The sequence below is a fragment of the Pongo pygmaeus genome, chromosome 22 (genome assembly GCF_028885625.2).
Source record: "Pongo pygmaeus isolate AG05252 chromosome 22, NHGRI_mPonPyg2-v2.0_pri, whole genome shotgun sequence".
NCBI lineage: Eukaryota > Metazoa > Chordata > Mammalia > Primates > Hominidae > Pongo > Pongo pygmaeus.
The window spans coordinates 55,226,189-55,244,599 of NC_072395.2; the positions used below are offsets into that span (position 1 = coordinate 55,226,189).

Sequence of the window (18,411 nt, forward strand, 5' to 3'; positions counted from 1 at the left end):
CTGTAACATGGGGACAGGAAGCCAGGCCCCACCTGCGTTTTGGGGCAGTGCAACCTGAACTGGATGGATTCTTTAAGGTCTCTGAGCTCGATGGAACCCATGTGATCCATATGGGAGGGGCTGTGGGATTGCTTCCCTGCAGCATAAGGTGACAGTCACCAGTCTTTTCCGGCGTAGCTGGTGAAAGTCACGCTCCCTGAGGGCTGGGTGCACAGTGAGTGCTGCTCAGCAGGCTCCATGCTGAGGCCACAGCAAGCCAGGCCCCTGGCCTGCCGGTGCTGGAAGACCCAAAACAAGCTGGCATCTCGGTGGAGAATGGAGGTGCCTCCCAGGAGTAGCTACATGGGGCCTGAAGGCAGATGGCACCCATAGGTGTGTGTCCTCGTGGTGCCTGGGCCCTGCCTAAGACACAGCCTGGATGAGAGCCTCCAGCTATTTTCAACTGGGTTTACAAGGGCAAAAATATCAGCTCATGTGGCTGAATCATCCCTGAGGAGTGAGCCCCTGGCGCCGTCCTCAGATTCCTCTTCGGCTGGATTGAACAATGCAGAGAGCCCTCCCCACAGGACCTGGAGGCCACGCTGCGTCCTGCACATGCTCCTCACCAGCAGACCCAGCTGTTCCTCAGCCGTGGCACAGGTGCGTGCCTCGCCATCGGGCCCACCATCAGGATTGCTTCAGGAGAACATGGCAGCAACTTCATGCCTTCACTCACTTCCCTCCAACCCCTGATGTGCACCTAGGTCAAAGTTCTCTCTCTGTCTCATGGAAACACAATGGAATGGAATGTTCTAGAAGATCGTGGAATTTTGCTGTGTTGTTCACGGCCTTCTTTGATTCCCAGCAAAGCAGCCTCAGCCCTCCAGAGCCCTCCAGCAAGGCCACTTCCTCAGGAGTGAGGTCTCCAGGGGCAGCCTGGGCTGCCAAGACCCTTCCTGGAGCACCCGCCGGGAAGCCCCAGGGGGGCTGGAGCTACAAGCGGCCTTGCAGGTTTTTTGTTTGTTTGTTTTTTAGGGAAAATGTATAAATAACTGAGATCATTATTTGTTCTTTCTGACTAGTCTTTAAAACAGAACCCATCTGGGTGGCATCACTCCTGAGTGGACACTGGAGAAAGTGGGGTGGGCCCAGCTCATGGGCAGGGGTACGGAGGGAAAGGCACCCACAGCAGTCTCTGCTTCCAGCATCCCCTCCGTGAGGGTGGAGGGAGAGAAGAAGATGTGCCGCATGTGTGGGGCCCCCACAGTGAGCCTGGAAGCACCAAAGCCACTCAGTCGGCTGAGAGCGTTGCCCAGTGGTTCCAGAAGATCTGGAGGCCTCGTCCTGGGAAGACCAGCAGTCGATGCCGGCTGGGAAGAGGGCCCTGCCCACCTTGCACACCCCCACCCACGAGCCTTTTCCAGACTGCCTTCCAGAAGCTGTTTCTGGGTTGGCGGCCCTCAGAGCCAGGCATCCAGCAGAGGCACCAGGGCTGGGGTGAGGGCATCAGCAAGGAGGTTCAGGACAGGGCTGAAACCCAGGTCAGCTGACCCTGTACTGCCACCTGCCCTGGCCTGTCCAGCAGCCATGCCCCGGTTCTTTCTGTCACCAAAGCTGCACTTTGTACTGACCGTGCATAAATAATTCAGAAGCTCAGAGTGGAAATTTTCTTCCTCGTGAGTTCTTCCTCCCTTCAGATGACTTCATCTCCCTAGACGAGCCGCTGGAGTAGGGTCCTCTTGCTATGGCTCCCAGGGGCCGGCCACCACAGGGCTGCCCTGGCAGGGTGGGGACAATAGCTGGGTGAATGCTGGAGGGAGCTCCAGGTGGGCTGTCCCCAGGGTAGGGAGGCAGGGATGGCAGTGGCTGACCCAGGGCCTGCTTCTGAGACGATGCTGGGGCTGAAAGCAGCACCAAGCCGGCACAGAAATCTGCTGACCTTCGTGTTCCACGAGTCGATACAGGATCAATAATCTGGAGCAGACAGGGAGGGCTCCGTGCACAGTGCCCTGCTTGTATCTTGGCGTGCAGCCTGCTTCCCAGAGCCTGTGCCGTGGTGTGGCTACCGTGGGTCATAACTGCTTTGAGGGGCACTGCAGATCTGTTTCGTTGCCTTCCTGACACCTCAGAGACCTTGCTTTCAAGTCAAACCTATTTACAAGAACAAAAGTGACTCTGTCCCCCTCCCTGAGAGCCCTGGCATGTGTGACTGTGTTCCTGCCCTTAATGCCCACCTCAGCGATGACAAGAGTGCTGGGAACAGCCACCACAGACTCCATGCTGCTCCGTGCACTCTGCATTCACTCTTTCAAGTAACCATCACAGCGACCCTCCCCTTCGTTCTGGGCAGAAACCCAGAAATTGTGCATCCTCTCATGTGTCCATTCATCAAGTATTGACTGCACACCTTCTCCATATGGGGCACTGCGCTAGGCTTAGCAGTGAGGAACGTGCCCCAGGCACCTGCCAGAGGCCATATGACTGATGAGGATGCAGGCCCTCGTGTCTGACCCCAGCACTGTTGCACAGCCTCTGGGCAGTGCAGAGCCTCTGCGCAGTCTCTGTCCCTCATCAGGACTGCTGACGTGGAAATGGCACCTGCCCCACTGGGCACCGGGCAGCCTGGAGTGGGCTCGACTTGCATGGCCTCCACGTGGACCAGGCATGGTGTGTCCAGCAGGCTGAGGGCGGCCGGCAGGTCTTACTGCATGGGCCATGGGATGTGGTGAGCTTTGGCGGGCAGCTCCCAATGTCTCTCGTTCTGTTGCCCCCAGGTCAAGGAGATACTGACAGCGCTGGGCTTGCTGTCTTGTGCCAACACGCGGACCGGGAGCCTGTCAGGTGGTCAGCGCAAGCGCCTGGCCATCGCGCTGGAGCTGGTGAACAACCCTCCAGTCATGTTCTTCGATGAGCCCACCAGGTAAGTCAGGAGCATCTGGGCTGGTGTCCAGGGGCAGGAAGAACCCCCTCTATTCAGCAGTTCTTCCAGGTGACCGTGACATCCTGATGTAGCCTCAGAGGGGGTCCCCATCTGGGACCACTGGGCAGAAGAGCTGACTTATGCCCCCTCTCTCACTCACTCTGTGCTCAGGCCTGCAAGGCATGTGTTGACCCTGGGGGTATGGCTTTGGGGGAAATGTCCTTTCACGATGCACATCTCTTCCATGACACCGAGTTCCCCGTGGCTCAGCCACTCTGAAGGCCAAGTTCATGGGACGCCCTGGGAAACGGCGTGTCTTCAGGTGTGTTCTAGAAACGCCCTGCAGTTTAGCACAGAGAACAGTATCCTGCCTCGGTTGCTCACCAGCTCTCTATACCCACGGGCGCTCTGACCCCTTTCCTGGGTGATGTCGTTTATGTTTGGGGCTCCCTACAGAATCACTACTCTGGAGTCCTGGCTCTGGTGCCCCCAGCCGCAGGTTGAGCTCGCCTGACTCCTGCATGTGTCCTGTTCAGTTGTCCCAGGCAGGATGGGCGGCCAGGAACCAGGCTGCTGCTGAAATGACTTCAGCCAGACTTTACGTTGTCTCATTTCTGCCACTCACTCACCTCTCCAAAGTCCAGCTAGATTTGACAGCAGTGTGACAGCGGCCTTCTGAGGGGTGGGATGGTGGGGCTCATCTGTTTCCTTCTCTTGGGCCTGCACAGTACCAGCCCACAGTGTCTATAAGATACTTCAGGAAAAGAGACCACAATGAACCCTTGCATAGCATCTTGCAGGCTGAATGCCCTGAGGTGGGTGGGCTCCGGGGGACTGCCCAGCACACACTGTCCCCCGCCTGTCACTTCAGAGTTGAGGGCAAGGGAGCAGGAGTATATCTGAGGGGCTAGGAAAGGAGAAGAGAGGTCCCCCCAGGACCCTGCTGGACAGTGAAACACCTGCTGGAGTAAAGCCCACCTGGGCTGCAGCAAGACCACCTTCTATGGGGTGACGCCCCCATCGCCAGCCCCATAGATGGGAGGTGGGGAGTGGGGGTGGTGACTGCGGAGCACTAGACCACCTGAGGCACAGCTGCCTGCCTGGACAGTTGTGAAGTCCCCCACCACCCAGATGAGTGGGGACCCCCCCACCTCTGTCCTGCCTGGACAGTTGTGAAGTCCCCCCCTGCCCAGATATGTTGGGACCCCCCCAACCTCTGTCCCGCCTGGACAGTTGTGAAGTACCCCACCGCCCAGATGAGTGGGGACCCCCCCACCTCTGTCCCGCCTGGACAGTTGTGAAGTCCCCCACCACCCAGATGAGTGGGGACCCCCCAACCTCTGTCCCGCCTGGACAGTTGTGAAGTACCCCCCCACCCAGATGAGTGGGGACCCCCCTACCTCTGTCCCGCCTGGACAGTTGTGAAGTACCCCCCCACCCAGATGAGTGGGGACCCCCCCACCTCTGTCCCGCCTGGACAGTTGTGAAGTCCCCCACCACCCAGATGAGTGGGGACCCCCCCACCTCTGTCCCGCCTGGACAGTTATGAAGTCCCCCCCCGCCCAGATAAGTTGGGACCCCCCCACCTCTGTCCCGCCTGGACAGTTGTGAAGTACCCCCCCCACCCAGATAAGTGGGGACCCCCACCTCTGTCCCGCCTGGACAGTTGTGAAGTACCCCCCCACCCAGATGAGTGGGGACCCCCCCACCTCTGTCCCGCCTGGACAGTTGTGAAGTACCCCCCTACCCAGATAAGTGGGGACCCCCCACCTCTGTCCCGCCTGGACAGTTGTGAAGTACCCCCCCACCCAGATGAGTGGGGACCTCCCGACCTCTGTCCCGCCTGGACAGTTGTGAAGTACCCCCCCACCCAGATGAGTGGGGACCTCCCCACCTCTGTCCCGCCTGGACAGTTGTGAAGTACCCCCCCACCCAGATGAGTGAGGACCCCCCCACCTCTGTCCCGCCTGGACAGTTGTGAAGTACCCCCCCACCTCTGTCCTGCCTGAACAGTTGTGAAGTCCCCTCCTGCCCAGATGAGTGGGCCCTCCCCCAAGTCCTGGACTGTGGCAGCAAGGCTCGCTGGGGTCCCTCCGTTCTTACCAGGAATAAAATGCAACATGCAAAGCCCTGCTGTGTGCCCCGCCACTGAGCAGCAAAACAAACACCAAGAGCAGAGCCCGGCCTGGGATGGGGCAGCTGCAGCTGCAGCCCCTGATGCCAAGCCCTCTGGGACAGGAACTCCCTGGACCCCCAGAACCTGGGGCAGTGGCTAGTTCCTGCTGCCTGCAGGTGTCTCACGGTGCCCCTTGACTTGCAGCGGCCTGGACAGCGCCTCCTGCTTCCAGGTGGTCTCGCTGATGAAAGGGCTCGCTCAAGGGGGTCGCTCCATCATTTGCACCATCCACCAGCCCAGCGCCAAACTCTTCGAGCTGTTCGACCAGGTACGTGGGCCCCAGGCCTTCCCTGCCAGATCACTGCTGCACTCAGGTCAGCCTGAATGACACCAAACCCTGGGTACCCACCGCCTTCTGTTAGCTCGTGGGGCGTCTTCATGACACCAAACCCTGGGTACCCACTGCCTTCTGTTAGCTCATGGGGCGTCTTCATGACACCAAACCCTGGGTACCCACAGCCTTCTGTTAGCTCATGGGGTGTCTTCATTTTTGAGAGCGTTTAAGTGCCAGGTTTTGTGAGACTTGTGGAACCACATGCAGCAAAGGGGGCTGGGGAGTGGAAGGTGCTGAGCAGAGTCCTCTCTCTGTCCTGGTGGTCGATCGTGGGATCCTGGGTGTCACCAGAACTTCATCACCTCCCCTGTTAAAATGGGGGGGGACACTTGTTTTCCAGAATTAATAACAGGTTACAGCATTTGCACAGTATCATTCGGTTTATAAATCTTAGGTTTTGGCCAGGCATGGTGTCTCTCCCCTATAATCCCAGCACTTTGGGAGGCTGAGGTGGGTAGATCACTTAAGCTCAGGAGTTGAAGAACAGCCTGAGCAACATGGTAAAACCCTGTCTCTACAAAAGAAAAAAAAATACAAAAATTATCCAGGTGTAGTGGCACACTCCTATAGTCCCAGCTACTGGGGAGGCTGATGTGGGAAGATCACCTGAGCCCAGGAGGTAGAGGTTGCACTGAGCCAAGATCGTGCCACTGCACTCCAGCCTGGGCAACAGAGCAAGACCCTGTATCAAAAAAAAAAAAACAAAAACAAAAACAAAAGACAAACAAACAAAAAAAATTAGGTTTTGATATTAGTCTAAGCAAAAATAGTCACAAAGGGATAAAATGTGTATAGCTCCAAAATTTCTTCTGAGCAGGGGGTTAGCATGAAAAATAAACAGCAAGCAATATAATCAAATCATCCTGGCCGTGCGATATTCTTCCCTGGCTTATCATGACTTTCCCTTCAGATGTTAATAGGGCCCTTGGGGGTGATGTAAAGCTCTCAGGAGAGGAAGTGGCTGATCGCTGGGCTGACTGATTGATTGGTTGATTGATTGGTTGATTGATCGATTGATTGAGGGCTCCGGTTGCCTTCCGAGGAAGGCAGGGCTTGATCCCTTTTTCTCCTTCCTTTTTTCCAGCTTTACGTCCTGAGTCAAGGACAATGTGTGTACCGGGGAAAAGTCTGCAATCTTGTGCCATATTTGAGGGATCTGGGTCTGAATTGCCCAACCTACCACAACCCAGCAGATTTTGGTAAGCGGAGTCCTGAGCAGCTCGGGGGACAGGAAGGGGATTTTCCTCCTCTGTGGGTTTCACTTTTAGCCAACGCCCCCAACTCAGAAACTACTTGACTACCACAAATGGCTCAAGTGTCATCCAGTTATAAAACTTTTAAAGAACAAAAAAATTAGGTTTCATTTCCTCTAGCCTCTAGGTAAAATCTGGCCAGCCTGTCTCTGCCTCTCTCCTGTCTCCGTGTCCTAATCTGAGGACAGCAGTCATTGGATTCGGGGCCCACCATAGGTCCAGGATGATTCATCTCAAGATCCTAATTACCTCTGCAAAGACGCTTTTTCAAATAAGGGTGCATGGTGACAGTCCAGGTGGCCTTCCCTCCTCCTTCACCTTCCAGCCATCAGCCTTAATCTGTCGTTTTTCTTTAAGGTATTTGATTCATGCAATTCCCAGGACTCCACATTTTCTGCCACACTATTTCCCAAATTGTGTTCCATGAGACACTGTTCACGGAAGTGCCTCTCACTCACAAGGAGCAGGCTGTGATGGAGAGGAGAGACGGCAAGGGGTGCAGGGAGTGTGGTTTAAGTGGGGACGGGAGCCCCAGGAGGGCTGTGGTTCTGGTTTCACGCTCGCTCACAAGGAAGAGTAACAGATCAGTAACGGGTCACTAACGGATGCTGCTGAGTGGGGCAGGGGAGGTGAGGTCTGAAGCCTGCATGGAGGTGAGAACCTGGAGGGAAGGGCGGGCAGCAAGGAGAGGAAACACGGTGCGTGGAGATGCAGAGAGGTCCTGGAGAGATGAGGGCGTTCCCTTCTGGGGATTCCATTTCCTCAATGTCGTCTGACCAGAGAGCGGGAGGTGAGGGGAGTGTGGCCCACGGTTGAGGGTGTGGGTGACCAGAGGGGCCTGGAAACATTGCCTGGCAGTGCTGTGGGCTCGTTTGGAGCCCTTGAGGATAACTTTCCAGTGGGGCCAATGTGTCCCGGTTTGTGGCTTGATCTAGGAGGTGTGGTGGCCCCCGTACCAGCTGGGAGGAAGCCAGTAGCTGGCTCTGCCAGAGGGAAGTGTGGAAAAGGCAAGGGTGTTGGGGAGCTTTGGGCCTTAGCAAGAACGTTACTGGAGTGGGAGGTGAGGCATCGCACAGGGAGGACACAGAGGCAGGAGAGGGCAGAGGGGTTGGGAGAAAGCAGAGGTAGGCAGAGGGAAGGAGGCCAGTCGCCACGGGAGTGTGGAAGGGGTTGCAGGCTGCAGAGGAAGTCGAGGTGGAGGGACACCTAAGGGGAGCGAGTCCGCAGGTGGAGCGGGGAGGTGACGACTGGGATGCGGGAGGCAGGAGCAGTGGGGAGGGCCGGTGCAGGAGACTCTCACTGGAATCTGAGGTGCAGGTCGAGGGTCCCAGGACCTCCAAGTCCCCAGGGTGCCAGCCACTCATGTGGTGATGGGCATGTCCTTCTCTGCCGTCTTGTAGAACGGCAGCGGCTCTCATCACACTCTGCCAAACCACAAGCTCCTCAAGGAGGAGTCCCTCAGGGAGGAGTCCTTCGTTCTGCTCCCCTCCCCAGCTCCACCTTGGAGGCTGGCCCAGAGCAGGCATTCAGTAAGTACCGGCTGGATGAGCAGTCGGTAGATGGAGGAGCTCATTACTTCTCAGACCACTGACAGCACAGTGCGTGTTTGCGTTTCCCGTCTCCTGACGTGATAAAGGGCCTTGCTGGGGGGTTTGAGAGCCGCACGCTGGTTGATAAATGATTTTGACGTCATGCCGTTAGCACAGCCACGCAGCATCTATGTAATCACTTTAAAACATTCCCACTTGGATAACTACTTTCGCATTTGGGTGACTGGTGCGTGCTGCCTGGAGCCCGGGCTGACCCCCGTCTGTGTCTCCTGCAGTCATGGAGGTTGCATCCGGCGAGTACGGTGATCAGAACAGTCGGCTGGTGAGAGCAGTTCGGGAGGGCATGTGTGACTCCGACCACAAGAGAGACCTCGGGGGTGATGCCGAGGTGAACCCTTTTCTTTGGCACCGGCCCTCTGAAGAGGTAAAGCAGACAAAACGATTAAAGGGGTTGAGAAAGGTAATGCAAATCCCAAAGCCCCCTGGGGAAGGCTGCATGTGGCACTGTGCACTGCTGCATGAGAGCTCTTTCTGAGCAAGAAGGAGACCAGGCTCCGGACTGGCTTTCACCCGCCCCCGTCTTGCGTGTGTCCTCAGGACTCCTCGTCCATGGAAGGCTGCCACAGCTTCTCTGCCAGCTGCCTCACGCAGTTCTGCATCCTCTTCAAGAGGACCTTCCTCAGCATCATGAGGGACTCGGTAAGGCTGCCCCGTATCTTCTCCTGTGGCTAGGGAAGCCGTGGGTCATTTTCTCAGACTCGTCCTGACGGAATGTGTTCGTTCATTCTCACATTGCTATGAAGAAATTCCTGAGGCCAGGCATGGTGACTCATGTCTGTAACCCCAGCACTTTGGGAGGCCAAGGCAGGCAGATCACTTGAGGCCAGGAGTTCAGACCAGCCTGGCCAACGTGGGGAAACCCCATCTCTACTAAAAATACAAAAATTAGCCGGGCCTGGTAGTGCATGCCTGTGATCCCAGCTACTCAGGAGGCTGAGGCAGGAGAACTGCTTGAACCCAGCGGGGCGGAGGTTGCAGTGAGCCAAGATTGCACCACTGCACTCCAGCCTGGGTGACAGAGTGAGACTCCCATCTGAAAAAGAAAGAAAGGAAAGAAAGGAAGGGAAAGGGAAAGGGAGAAAGGAAGGGAAGGGAAGGAAAGGAAAGGAAAAAAGAAAGAAAGAAAGAAATGCCTGAGCCTGGGGAATTTATAAAGAAAAGAGGTTTAATTGGCTCGTTGTTCTGCAGGCTGTGTAGGAAGCATGGCTGGGGAGGCCTCAGGAAACTTTCAATCATGGTGGAAGGCAAAGCGGGATGGAGCGCTACACAATTTTAAACATCCAGATCTCACAATAACTCACCCATTGTCACGAGCACAGAACCAAAGGAGAAGTCCACCCCCATGATCCAATCAGCCCCATCTCCAACATTGGGGATTACAATTTGACATGAGATTTGGGTGGGGACACAGACCCAAACCATATCACCAAACTTTCAAATTACTTTTCTTCCATTTGCAATAGTCAGCATTCACTGTAATGCTGCAGTAACAAACACTCCCCTAATGTACATGTCTCCCTCCATCGATATTTGTGCCCTGCTTGTGTTAGGGGTGGCAACGGTGGGTTGTATCATGGCTCTGTCCCATAAGTCTTCTTATCCTGGGACAGCTCCTGTCTGGACATGCCTTTCTTCACCATATCAAAGGAAAAGTGCAAGAGAGAAACCAAATGACAGCCCTTAAAACTTCCAGTTGGAAGTAGCAAATCATCACTTGTACTCACATGCCATTGGCCTAAACAAGTCACATCGCCGAGCCTGAAACCAGGGCTGTAGGCGAGTCCATTTCTCCTTCGGGAAAGCACTGTGAATCAGGAGGATTGGGGTGGGGGGGTTGGACAATTCCTTATAGGGAAGGAGGTGGTGAATACGCAGGAACCATAATTCCACCAGAGAAGTGGACAATCTGGCCACCAACTTAGGAGCGGCTGAATGCCTGGCATGGCTTCTGGGACCTAATTTGAAAGACAGAGGGGCTCACCGCAGCCCACACCAGAGTTCTTGGAGCCTCTGATATAGCCACTTTTCCCTCACCATTGTTTTTACCTTTCTTCTCTTCTGAGGGTAGACTTCCTTTGTTCTCCATTTTAAAATCTTTTACAAAGGATAGTAATTATGTCGGTTTTAACACAACAAAAGCCTGACATGTGTGCATATATGTGTGTGAGCAGGCGTGTATGTGTGTGTGTGAGCGTGTGTGTGTATGTGAGTTGCTTTAGGGTTTGGCTTGTTTCTCTGGAGGAGAAGACAGGATAAAGTCTAACATCTGCTGTCACAGAGTTCAGGGTCCCATGCTTCCAAAGGCCGCAGCTGGGTTGTTCTCTGAGCTGAGGATGGCTTTGCGCACGCACTGGGTAAGACGCGGGTCTGCCCCCAGGTCCTGACACACCTGCGCATCACCTCGCACATTGGGATCGGCCTCCTCATTGGCCTGCTGTACTTGGGGATCGGGAACGAAGCCAAGAAGGTCTTGAGCAACTCCGGCTTCCTCTTCTTCTCCATGCTGTTCCTCATGTTCGCAGCCCTCATGCCCACTGTTCTGACATGTGAGTGACAGACTGCAGACCCCTTCTTCCTTATTTTCAATTCCTACCCAAGCATGGGGGTCTGAAGTCATGCCTTGACCAACAGATGAGTTTTCTAAACACAATGTTTTTGTTTTTTTAAAATATCTTTTCTTTGTTGACAGATGCAAGTTGTATTGTATTTGCTGTTAGATAAGAACACACAATACTTAAGCCAAAGGAATGAATCCCGAATGGAAGACTTTTAAGCATGATGGAAGGCTGATGGGAGGGAGATTTCTCAAAGATTCACTAATTAGGAGCCCCCCAACTCTACTACTTAAGCACTACCTAGTTCAATTGTTAAGATAGCTCTGCACGGCCCACTTCGGGAGCAGATAAGCTCTCTTAGATGGATCTCCACACAATTCCAGTTTGTTCACAAGGAGACTGCCCTTGGTCACTTTGGGCTGACAGCGAACACAGAGGCTGCTTCTCCAGAACTTCAGCATAAACAGCTCCTCCCTAGATACCTCCTCCCCGAGCTTCCCCTGATTTCCAAGAGCAGCTTGCAGCCTTGCTCACAGGAAGGCACCACGTTGATGCAGAGTTTCAGAAGAGGCAGACTCAGGAAGAGTAAGGCCAGGCATGAATCCTTGCATTCATCACTAAGATGATGCTTTGTATTCACAGACATGCTCCCCATCCTGATTCTCCACTCAATGACTTTTCAGGTTATACACACGGGTGGCATTTTTCAGGCTAGCAAAACACATCCTCTGTTTGTTCAATCTCTCAGTGCGCTAGGCCAGAGCTGGGTTACCAGCCGCTCAGCTCAAGATCGCCTGTTGGGATGTTAAACGGGCTCCCTGCACATGGTCACTGACCCTTCTTTTTTGCTTTTCTATCTCCTAGTTCCCCTGGAGATGGGAGTCTTTCTTCGGGAACACCTGAACTACTGGTACAGCCTGAAGGCCTACTACCTAGCCAAGACCATGGCGGACGTGCCCTTTCAGGTGTGTTAGCCGGGGGCTGGAATTGGAAACGGGGGCAAGAGTTCTCCTGTACACCCTTTATATCGAGTAAGAGGGCCTGCCAGGGATGCAGAGTGACATGGCCCGACTTCGGGAGCTCTGGTGGGAGCTGCGGGGAAGGGCCTGACTTCGGGAGCTCTGGCGGGAGCTGTGGGGAATGGGGAAGGACCCGACTTTGGGAGCTCTGGCGGGAGCTGCGGGGAAGGGCTGGCTGCCCAGGAGCTTTGCTGTTGGCCCGCGGTGGTGGGAAGCGGCTGAGCCCTTGGCTGACAGCCCCTTGTTTCCAGATCATGTTCCCAGTGGCCTACTGCAGCATCGTGTACTGGATGACGTCGCAGCCGTCCGACGCCGTGCGCTTTGTGCTGTTTGCCGCGCTGGGCACCATGACCTCTCTGGTAGCACAGTCCCTGGGCCTGCTGATCGGAGCCGCCTCCACGTCCCTGCAGGTGCCAGCCCAGGAGGCGCTGAGTGAGGGCGTGACGGCTGGGCTTCCCTGAGCCACCTTGGCCTGAGCTAGGGGGCTCTGCCACCCCTTCCCCTACTTCTGCCCTGACCCTCCTAGATGGGGTCGTTCCCACGGGAAGGGCCCGCATTGTCGGGGGTCAGGATCAGCTGGCTTCCACAGTGCACACAGCGGGCAGCCTCACATGTGCTGACTGCGTGCTGGGTGCTCTTCCCAGCACTTCCCAGATCTGAACTCCTGTAGCCCCAAGCACAGCCACGCTTAGGTGCTGTGCTGGCCCCATTTTACATAGGGGAGCACTGAGGCCCAGAGACGCAAAGTGATTTGTCAGGGGGTCACACAGCTGACTCGGGAGCCAAGCTCTCAACACCTATGCATCACTGCCTCTGTGGGGTCCCCCCGGCCTCCTCCTCCCCCCCTTCCTCCTCCCATCGCCCACCCTGCCCCCGACCTGCCACCCACATGCACCTGCAGGTTCTCCACCTCTGTGGCTTTAGGACGCTCGGCCTGAGCCTGTCCTTCTGGACAAAAGCAGTGCTCCTGGGTGGATTGGGAACACCCGAGGCCCCCGGGGTCCCATGCTGGGTGCAGTGTATTCCTGGGTCACCTCCAGTCCACCATGAGCCAGCTGTCTGGCCCCCAGGGCCCAGGTGCCCTCACCCTAGATGAGGATTGCCATGGAACCCGTCTCACAAGGCTGCCATGGGACCAAAGATGACACTGCAGGAAGGTGCCGGGCCCATGCCAGCTGCTGCAACCCACGTCCCCCAAGGCCAGCCCCAGTGCACCTGCTCAGCCACCCCCAGGACCCCTGCCTAGGGTGCTCAGGCTCCGCGGGGGTCACTAATCAGACCAGGGCTGGGATGCCCCTGTCTGCACGGTTGCACACCGCACACATGCACACACACACTACACACTACACACAGACCACACTACACACTACACACCACACACACTACTTACCACACACTACACACATACCACACTACACACACACCACATTATACACACTATACACCACACACACTACACACCACACACTAAACACACACCACACTACACACACACCACACTACACACTACACACACACCACACACTACACACCACACACTACATACACACCACACTACACACTACACACACACCACACTACACACTACACACTATACACCACACACACTACACACCACACACTACACACACACCACACACACCACACTACACACTACACACACACCACACACTACACACCACACACGCTACACACTACACACTACACACACACCACACTACACACTACACACTATACACCACACACACTACACACCACACAAGCTACACACCACACACTACACACACACCACACTACACACCACACACTACATACACACCACACTACACACTACACACCACACACACACCACACTACATACCCTACACACATACCACACTACACAGTACACAACACACACTACACACCACACAATACACACTACACACCACACTACACACTACCCACCACACACTACACACACACCACACTACACACTACACACCACACATACTACACACCACGCACTACACACATACCACACTACACACTACACACTACACACCACACACTACACACACAACACACTACACACCACACACACTACACACCACACACTACACATACACCACACTACCCACTGCAGACACACCACACTACACACTACACACAAATACTACATACACCACACAGTACATACCACATACCACACCCTACACACAAACACACACTACACACTACATGCTATGCACACACACCACTCACTGCACACATAAACTACACACTAGAAACATCACACACTACACACCACACCACACACCACACACTCCACACCACACACCACACACTGCAGACACCACACACACCACACAGCAGACACCGCCCACACCACACACACTCCACACACACACTCCACGCACCCTCCTACCCCCGACACACTCACAGTGCCCCGGCTGGACCTGTGCTTGCTGTGAACCCTGAGTCGCGGCGGTTGGTTCCGTCTCTGGGCTGCTCTTCCGGAGGTGCTGACAGGCAGGCGTCCATCCCGCCTGTGGAGGCTGCAGTCCTTCCTCTGGGCCGCGACCGAAGGGGTGCCTGCCACACACCTGCCACGGGCCAGGCACTCAGCATCCCCCCAACCCGGGGACAGCTGTGGAGGAGCAGACGGCAGTCTGTTGAGGAGGGTGTGTCCCCACCTCCTGGCCTGGGGACATCCACTGGGTCCCAGCTCATCCTGGGCTGCAGGAGGCTCTGGGGCTGCCACGTCACAGCAGGGCAGCCGGGGGGTCCTCAGAGATGGTGACCCCACACCTCGGGAACGCTGCATCTTCTGCCCCATTAAGCGCCCTCATTACCCTGCCCAGAAGGTGCCCTGGCCCTGCCCGGGGGAAGCTGGGGCGGACGAGCCTCCTCTGCAGGAGGCCAGGCTGCAGGTTCTGCTACATCTGTCCCGTGTGCCCCCAACTCCAGGTGGCCACCTTCGTGGGTCCGGTGACGGCCATCCCAGTGCTCCTGTTCTCAGGGTTCTTCGTTAGCTTCGACACCATCCCCACGTACCTACAGTGGATGTCCTACATCTCCTATGTCAGGTAGCGGGCGCGGGGCACGCGTGGTGTGGGGACCGAGGGTGATGGGGGAAGAACCGTCTCCAACAGCGTGAGGGGCTCACAAAAGCCACTCTGGGCTGCTGGCCAAGTGCAGATCACACATCTGAGGATCCATGCCTTCCATCTTCCTGCTAGTTCCACCTCCTCCTACCCTCACCAACACACACACACTAAACAAGGAGGCCACACAAACCAGCGCTTCACACCCGGAGAGCCATGGCAGGCCCAAGTGTTCTGGGTGTTGCCGAGAGCTGCCTTCGGTGGCAGCGCTTCCATCCTTTAGGAACGTTCTTCTTCCCCGAAGTGAACAGTGCTCCTAACAAGTGCTGATTGTAAAACCTTTATTAGAAATCTGGTGGGGGTTGGGCATGGTGGCTCATGTCTGTAATCCCAGCACTTTGGGAGGCCGAGGCAGGCAGATCACTTGAGGTCAGGAGTGCGAGACCGGCCTGGCCAACATGGCGAAACCCCGTCTCCAATAAAAACACAAAACAATTAGGTGGGCTTGGTGGTGCACGACTGTAATTCTAGCTACTCCGGAGGCTGAGGCAGGAGGGCAGGAGGATCCTTTGAACCTGGGAGGCAGAGATTGCAGTGAGCCAAGATCGCGCCACTGCACTCCAGCCTAGGTGACAGAGCGAGACTCCATCTCAAAAACAAAAACAAAAACAAAAACAAAAACAAAAAAAGAAGGAAATCTGGTGAGAAACAAGTCATTTTTAAACATCCTAATATCTTGGAACAAGAATGCCCAGTGCCTCGGGTCCTTAGCTACAAGGTTTCGTGCCCTCTGCGGAGTGGGGTGTTGGCACGCTGGCCCCACCAGGGGCAGCGCCCATCTTCCGAGCTGCAGAAGTTCCATGTGACGTTAAGACCCAAAGTTGGGAACAAGCTCTTCTTTTCTAGAATGTCAGTTCAGACTCAGGTATATTGTTCAAGAAAATAAAGCACTTGTACAGAGTTTCAACAACATGTGTGTGCTCCAACACCACGAATTCAGAAACTGACGTCTTTCTTCTCAAAATGAGTGCTTTTGTTCTGACAGGGCAGGGCTGGAGGAGAGGGAGAGAGGGGGCGGGAATGTTTCATAGAAATGCTCTCAAGTCCTTGCAAGTTGGCCGGCCCACGATTTCCTCCAACCGTTAGAAAGCATGTAACCTCGGAAGTGAACAAAAGACTTCTCAGTGTATTTCACCAGTGAATATGTACCGCTCATTCAACTTGTTTTCTTGCTGGGGGCCCTGGAGGAAACAAAATTGGAAGAAAAACACAGTAGAGCTGTTGCACGTGTTTGTCTTAAGAAGGTGGTGGGTGGTGAGGAAGTATTCTGGGGAAGGCGGCCCTTTGGGAAGGGAGGACAGCCAAGCTGGGAATCGCCGGGAGGGTGAACAACATTGACCTTCAGCCAACGGCGTGGTTGGCTAGGAGAGCGTCCTCCCTCATGCCCGGCCTTTCCTCCTAGGTATGGGTTCGAAGGGGTCATCCTCTCCATCTACGGCTTAGACCGGGAAGATCTGCACTGTGACATCGACGAGACGTGCCACTTCCAGAAGTCAGAGGCCATCCTGCGGGAGCTGGACGTGGAAAATGCCAAGCTGTACCTGGACTTCATCGTACTCGGGATTTTCTTCATCTCCCTCCGCCTCATTGCCTATTTTGTCCTCAGGTACAAAATCCGGGCAGAGAGGTAAAACACCTGAATGCCAGGAAACAGGAAGAATAGACACTGTGGCCGAGGGCATGTCTAGAATCGAGGAAGCAAGCCTGTGCCCAACCGATGACGCAGAGACTCTTCTGATCCAACCCCTAGAATCGCGTTGGGTTTGTGGGTGTCTCTTGCTTAGCTGCTCCGCCCAGCTGGGTTGGATCTTCTCTCCATTCCCCTTTCTAGCTTTAACTAGGAAGATGTAGGCAGGTTGGTGGTTTTTTTTTTTTTTTTTTTTTTACATACAGAATTTTAAATACCACAACCGGGGCAGAATTTAAAACTGCAACACAGCTGGTGATGAGAGGCTTCCTCAGTCCAGTCGCTCCTTAGCACCAGGCACCGTGGGTCCAGGATGGGGAACTGCAAGCAGCCTCTCAGCTGATGGCTGTGCAGTCAGATGTGTCATGGCAGAGAGTCCGAGCACGGAGCGATTGCATTTTATGACTGTTGTTTTTCATAGTTTCATCTTTCTAAGGTGTGTCTCTTTTCCAATGAGAAGTCATTTTTGCAAGCCAAAAGTCGATCAATCGCATTCATTTTAAGAAATTGTACCTTTTTTAGTACTTGCTAAAGAATGATTCAGGGTAAATCACCTACTTTGTTTAGAGAGGCGAGGGGTTTAACCGAGTCACCTAGCTGGTCTCATACATAGACAGCACCTGCAAAGGATTGAATGCAGGTTCCAGGTGGAGGGAAGATGTGGACACCATCTTCACTGAGCCATGCAGAAATTTTTAAAAGCTATACAAAAAATTGTAAGAAGACATTGGCCAACTCTTTCAAAGTCTTTCATTTTCCACATGCTTCTTATTTTAAGCAAAATATATTGTTTGTTTCTTCCTAACTTTCTGACTACCTTAATGTTGCCTAGGTTGATTTAAACAAACAAACAAACAGCTTCCCTTTCCTCCTGTATCACCTCAGCTGCCTCCACTGAACCTGGAAGAACGGGGCTTAGGGAAATTCAGGCACGACCTTTGAGGGTTGGCTCTGCAGGAGCGGCCAGCAGTGCAAGATGGGCTAACTGTGCAAGAGGGGAGGAGGCCAATGAGATGGCATCAGAATCCAAGGGCTTAGGATGAAGTCAGTAGACTTCAGCGTGTGGAGGCATTTGAAACTTGATCAAACAACGCATTTCGAGTGGTGGGAGATTTCATCTCTGGGTTTTGCGACCTCACAGCCACCTCACCGCCTCAGTGTTAGGCCTGTGTAAACTTTGCATATTGGAAACCGCTTCTTTCTTGTGACTGAATCACATAAGTCACATCCCGCTAGGGCAGGAACAGGTGCCTATCTGGAGGTCAAGTGGCCTTTGAATTCATAACAAGGCTGCCTGTGAGTTTGTCAGCTCTCAGAGGCAGTTTGACTACATGCAGAGAAGGTGATTCTGGCCAAAGAAGTCCATCTTTAGGAAAATGCCATTGTTTACTCCTTCTAGAATATCATTCTCCTAGAATCAGGGCTTCCAATGGAAAGGCTGTGTTTTTGTGGGCAAATCAGTGAACCTTTCTGAGCTACATTTTTCCTCATCTATAAATAGTTACAGTACATCATGCCCAAGGCCGTGCCAGTTCAAAGGTGGTGGGATTCCTTGGTGATGTCCCTGAAGTTCTTATTTCCCACTTCAAAAGAACAAAAAGGGTCTGAATTTTATTTACACATGGATTTAGTTTGCTAATTCTTAGAGATTCCTTTTTTACTGCTAGATCTTTTTTAGTAAACACAATTGAGATAGATATTAAAGTGTAATTTTAAGTGTGCTTGTTCTATA

The 18,411-nt window shown here is 54.2% G+C and overlaps 1 protein-coding gene across 4 annotated transcripts in view; it reads left to right on the forward strand.

The window, feature by feature from the left end:
* The window catches only part of ABCG1 (ATP binding cassette subfamily G member 1), a 77,466-nt gene extending 59,982 nt beyond the window's left edge, over positions 1-17,484 (forward strand). For 2 of the 4 annotated variants that reach the window (XM_054468569.2, XM_054468568.2), the window contains exons 6-15: positions 2,754-2,899; positions 5,220-5,343; positions 6,494-6,608; positions 8,488-8,672; positions 8,810-8,911; positions 10,650-10,818; positions 11,692-11,792; positions 12,098-12,256; positions 14,796-14,914; positions 16,395-17,484. In XM_054468569.2, the coding sequence (XP_054324544.1) occupies positions 2,754-2,899; positions 5,220-5,343; positions 6,494-6,608; positions 8,488-8,672; positions 8,810-8,911; positions 10,650-10,818; positions 11,692-11,792; positions 12,098-12,256; positions 14,796-14,914; positions 16,395-16,623 (1,449 nt within the window). In that variant the 3' untranslated portion in view covers positions 16,624-17,484. The remainder of the gene's footprint in view (positions 1-2,753; positions 2,900-5,219; positions 5,344-6,493; positions 6,609-8,487; positions 8,673-8,809; positions 8,912-10,649; positions 10,819-11,691; positions 11,793-12,097; positions 12,257-14,795; positions 14,915-16,394) is intronic. The other 2 variants (XM_054468571.2, XM_054468570.2) reach the window with 1 other exon arrangement.
* Positions 17,485-18,411: the final 927 nt, after the last annotated feature.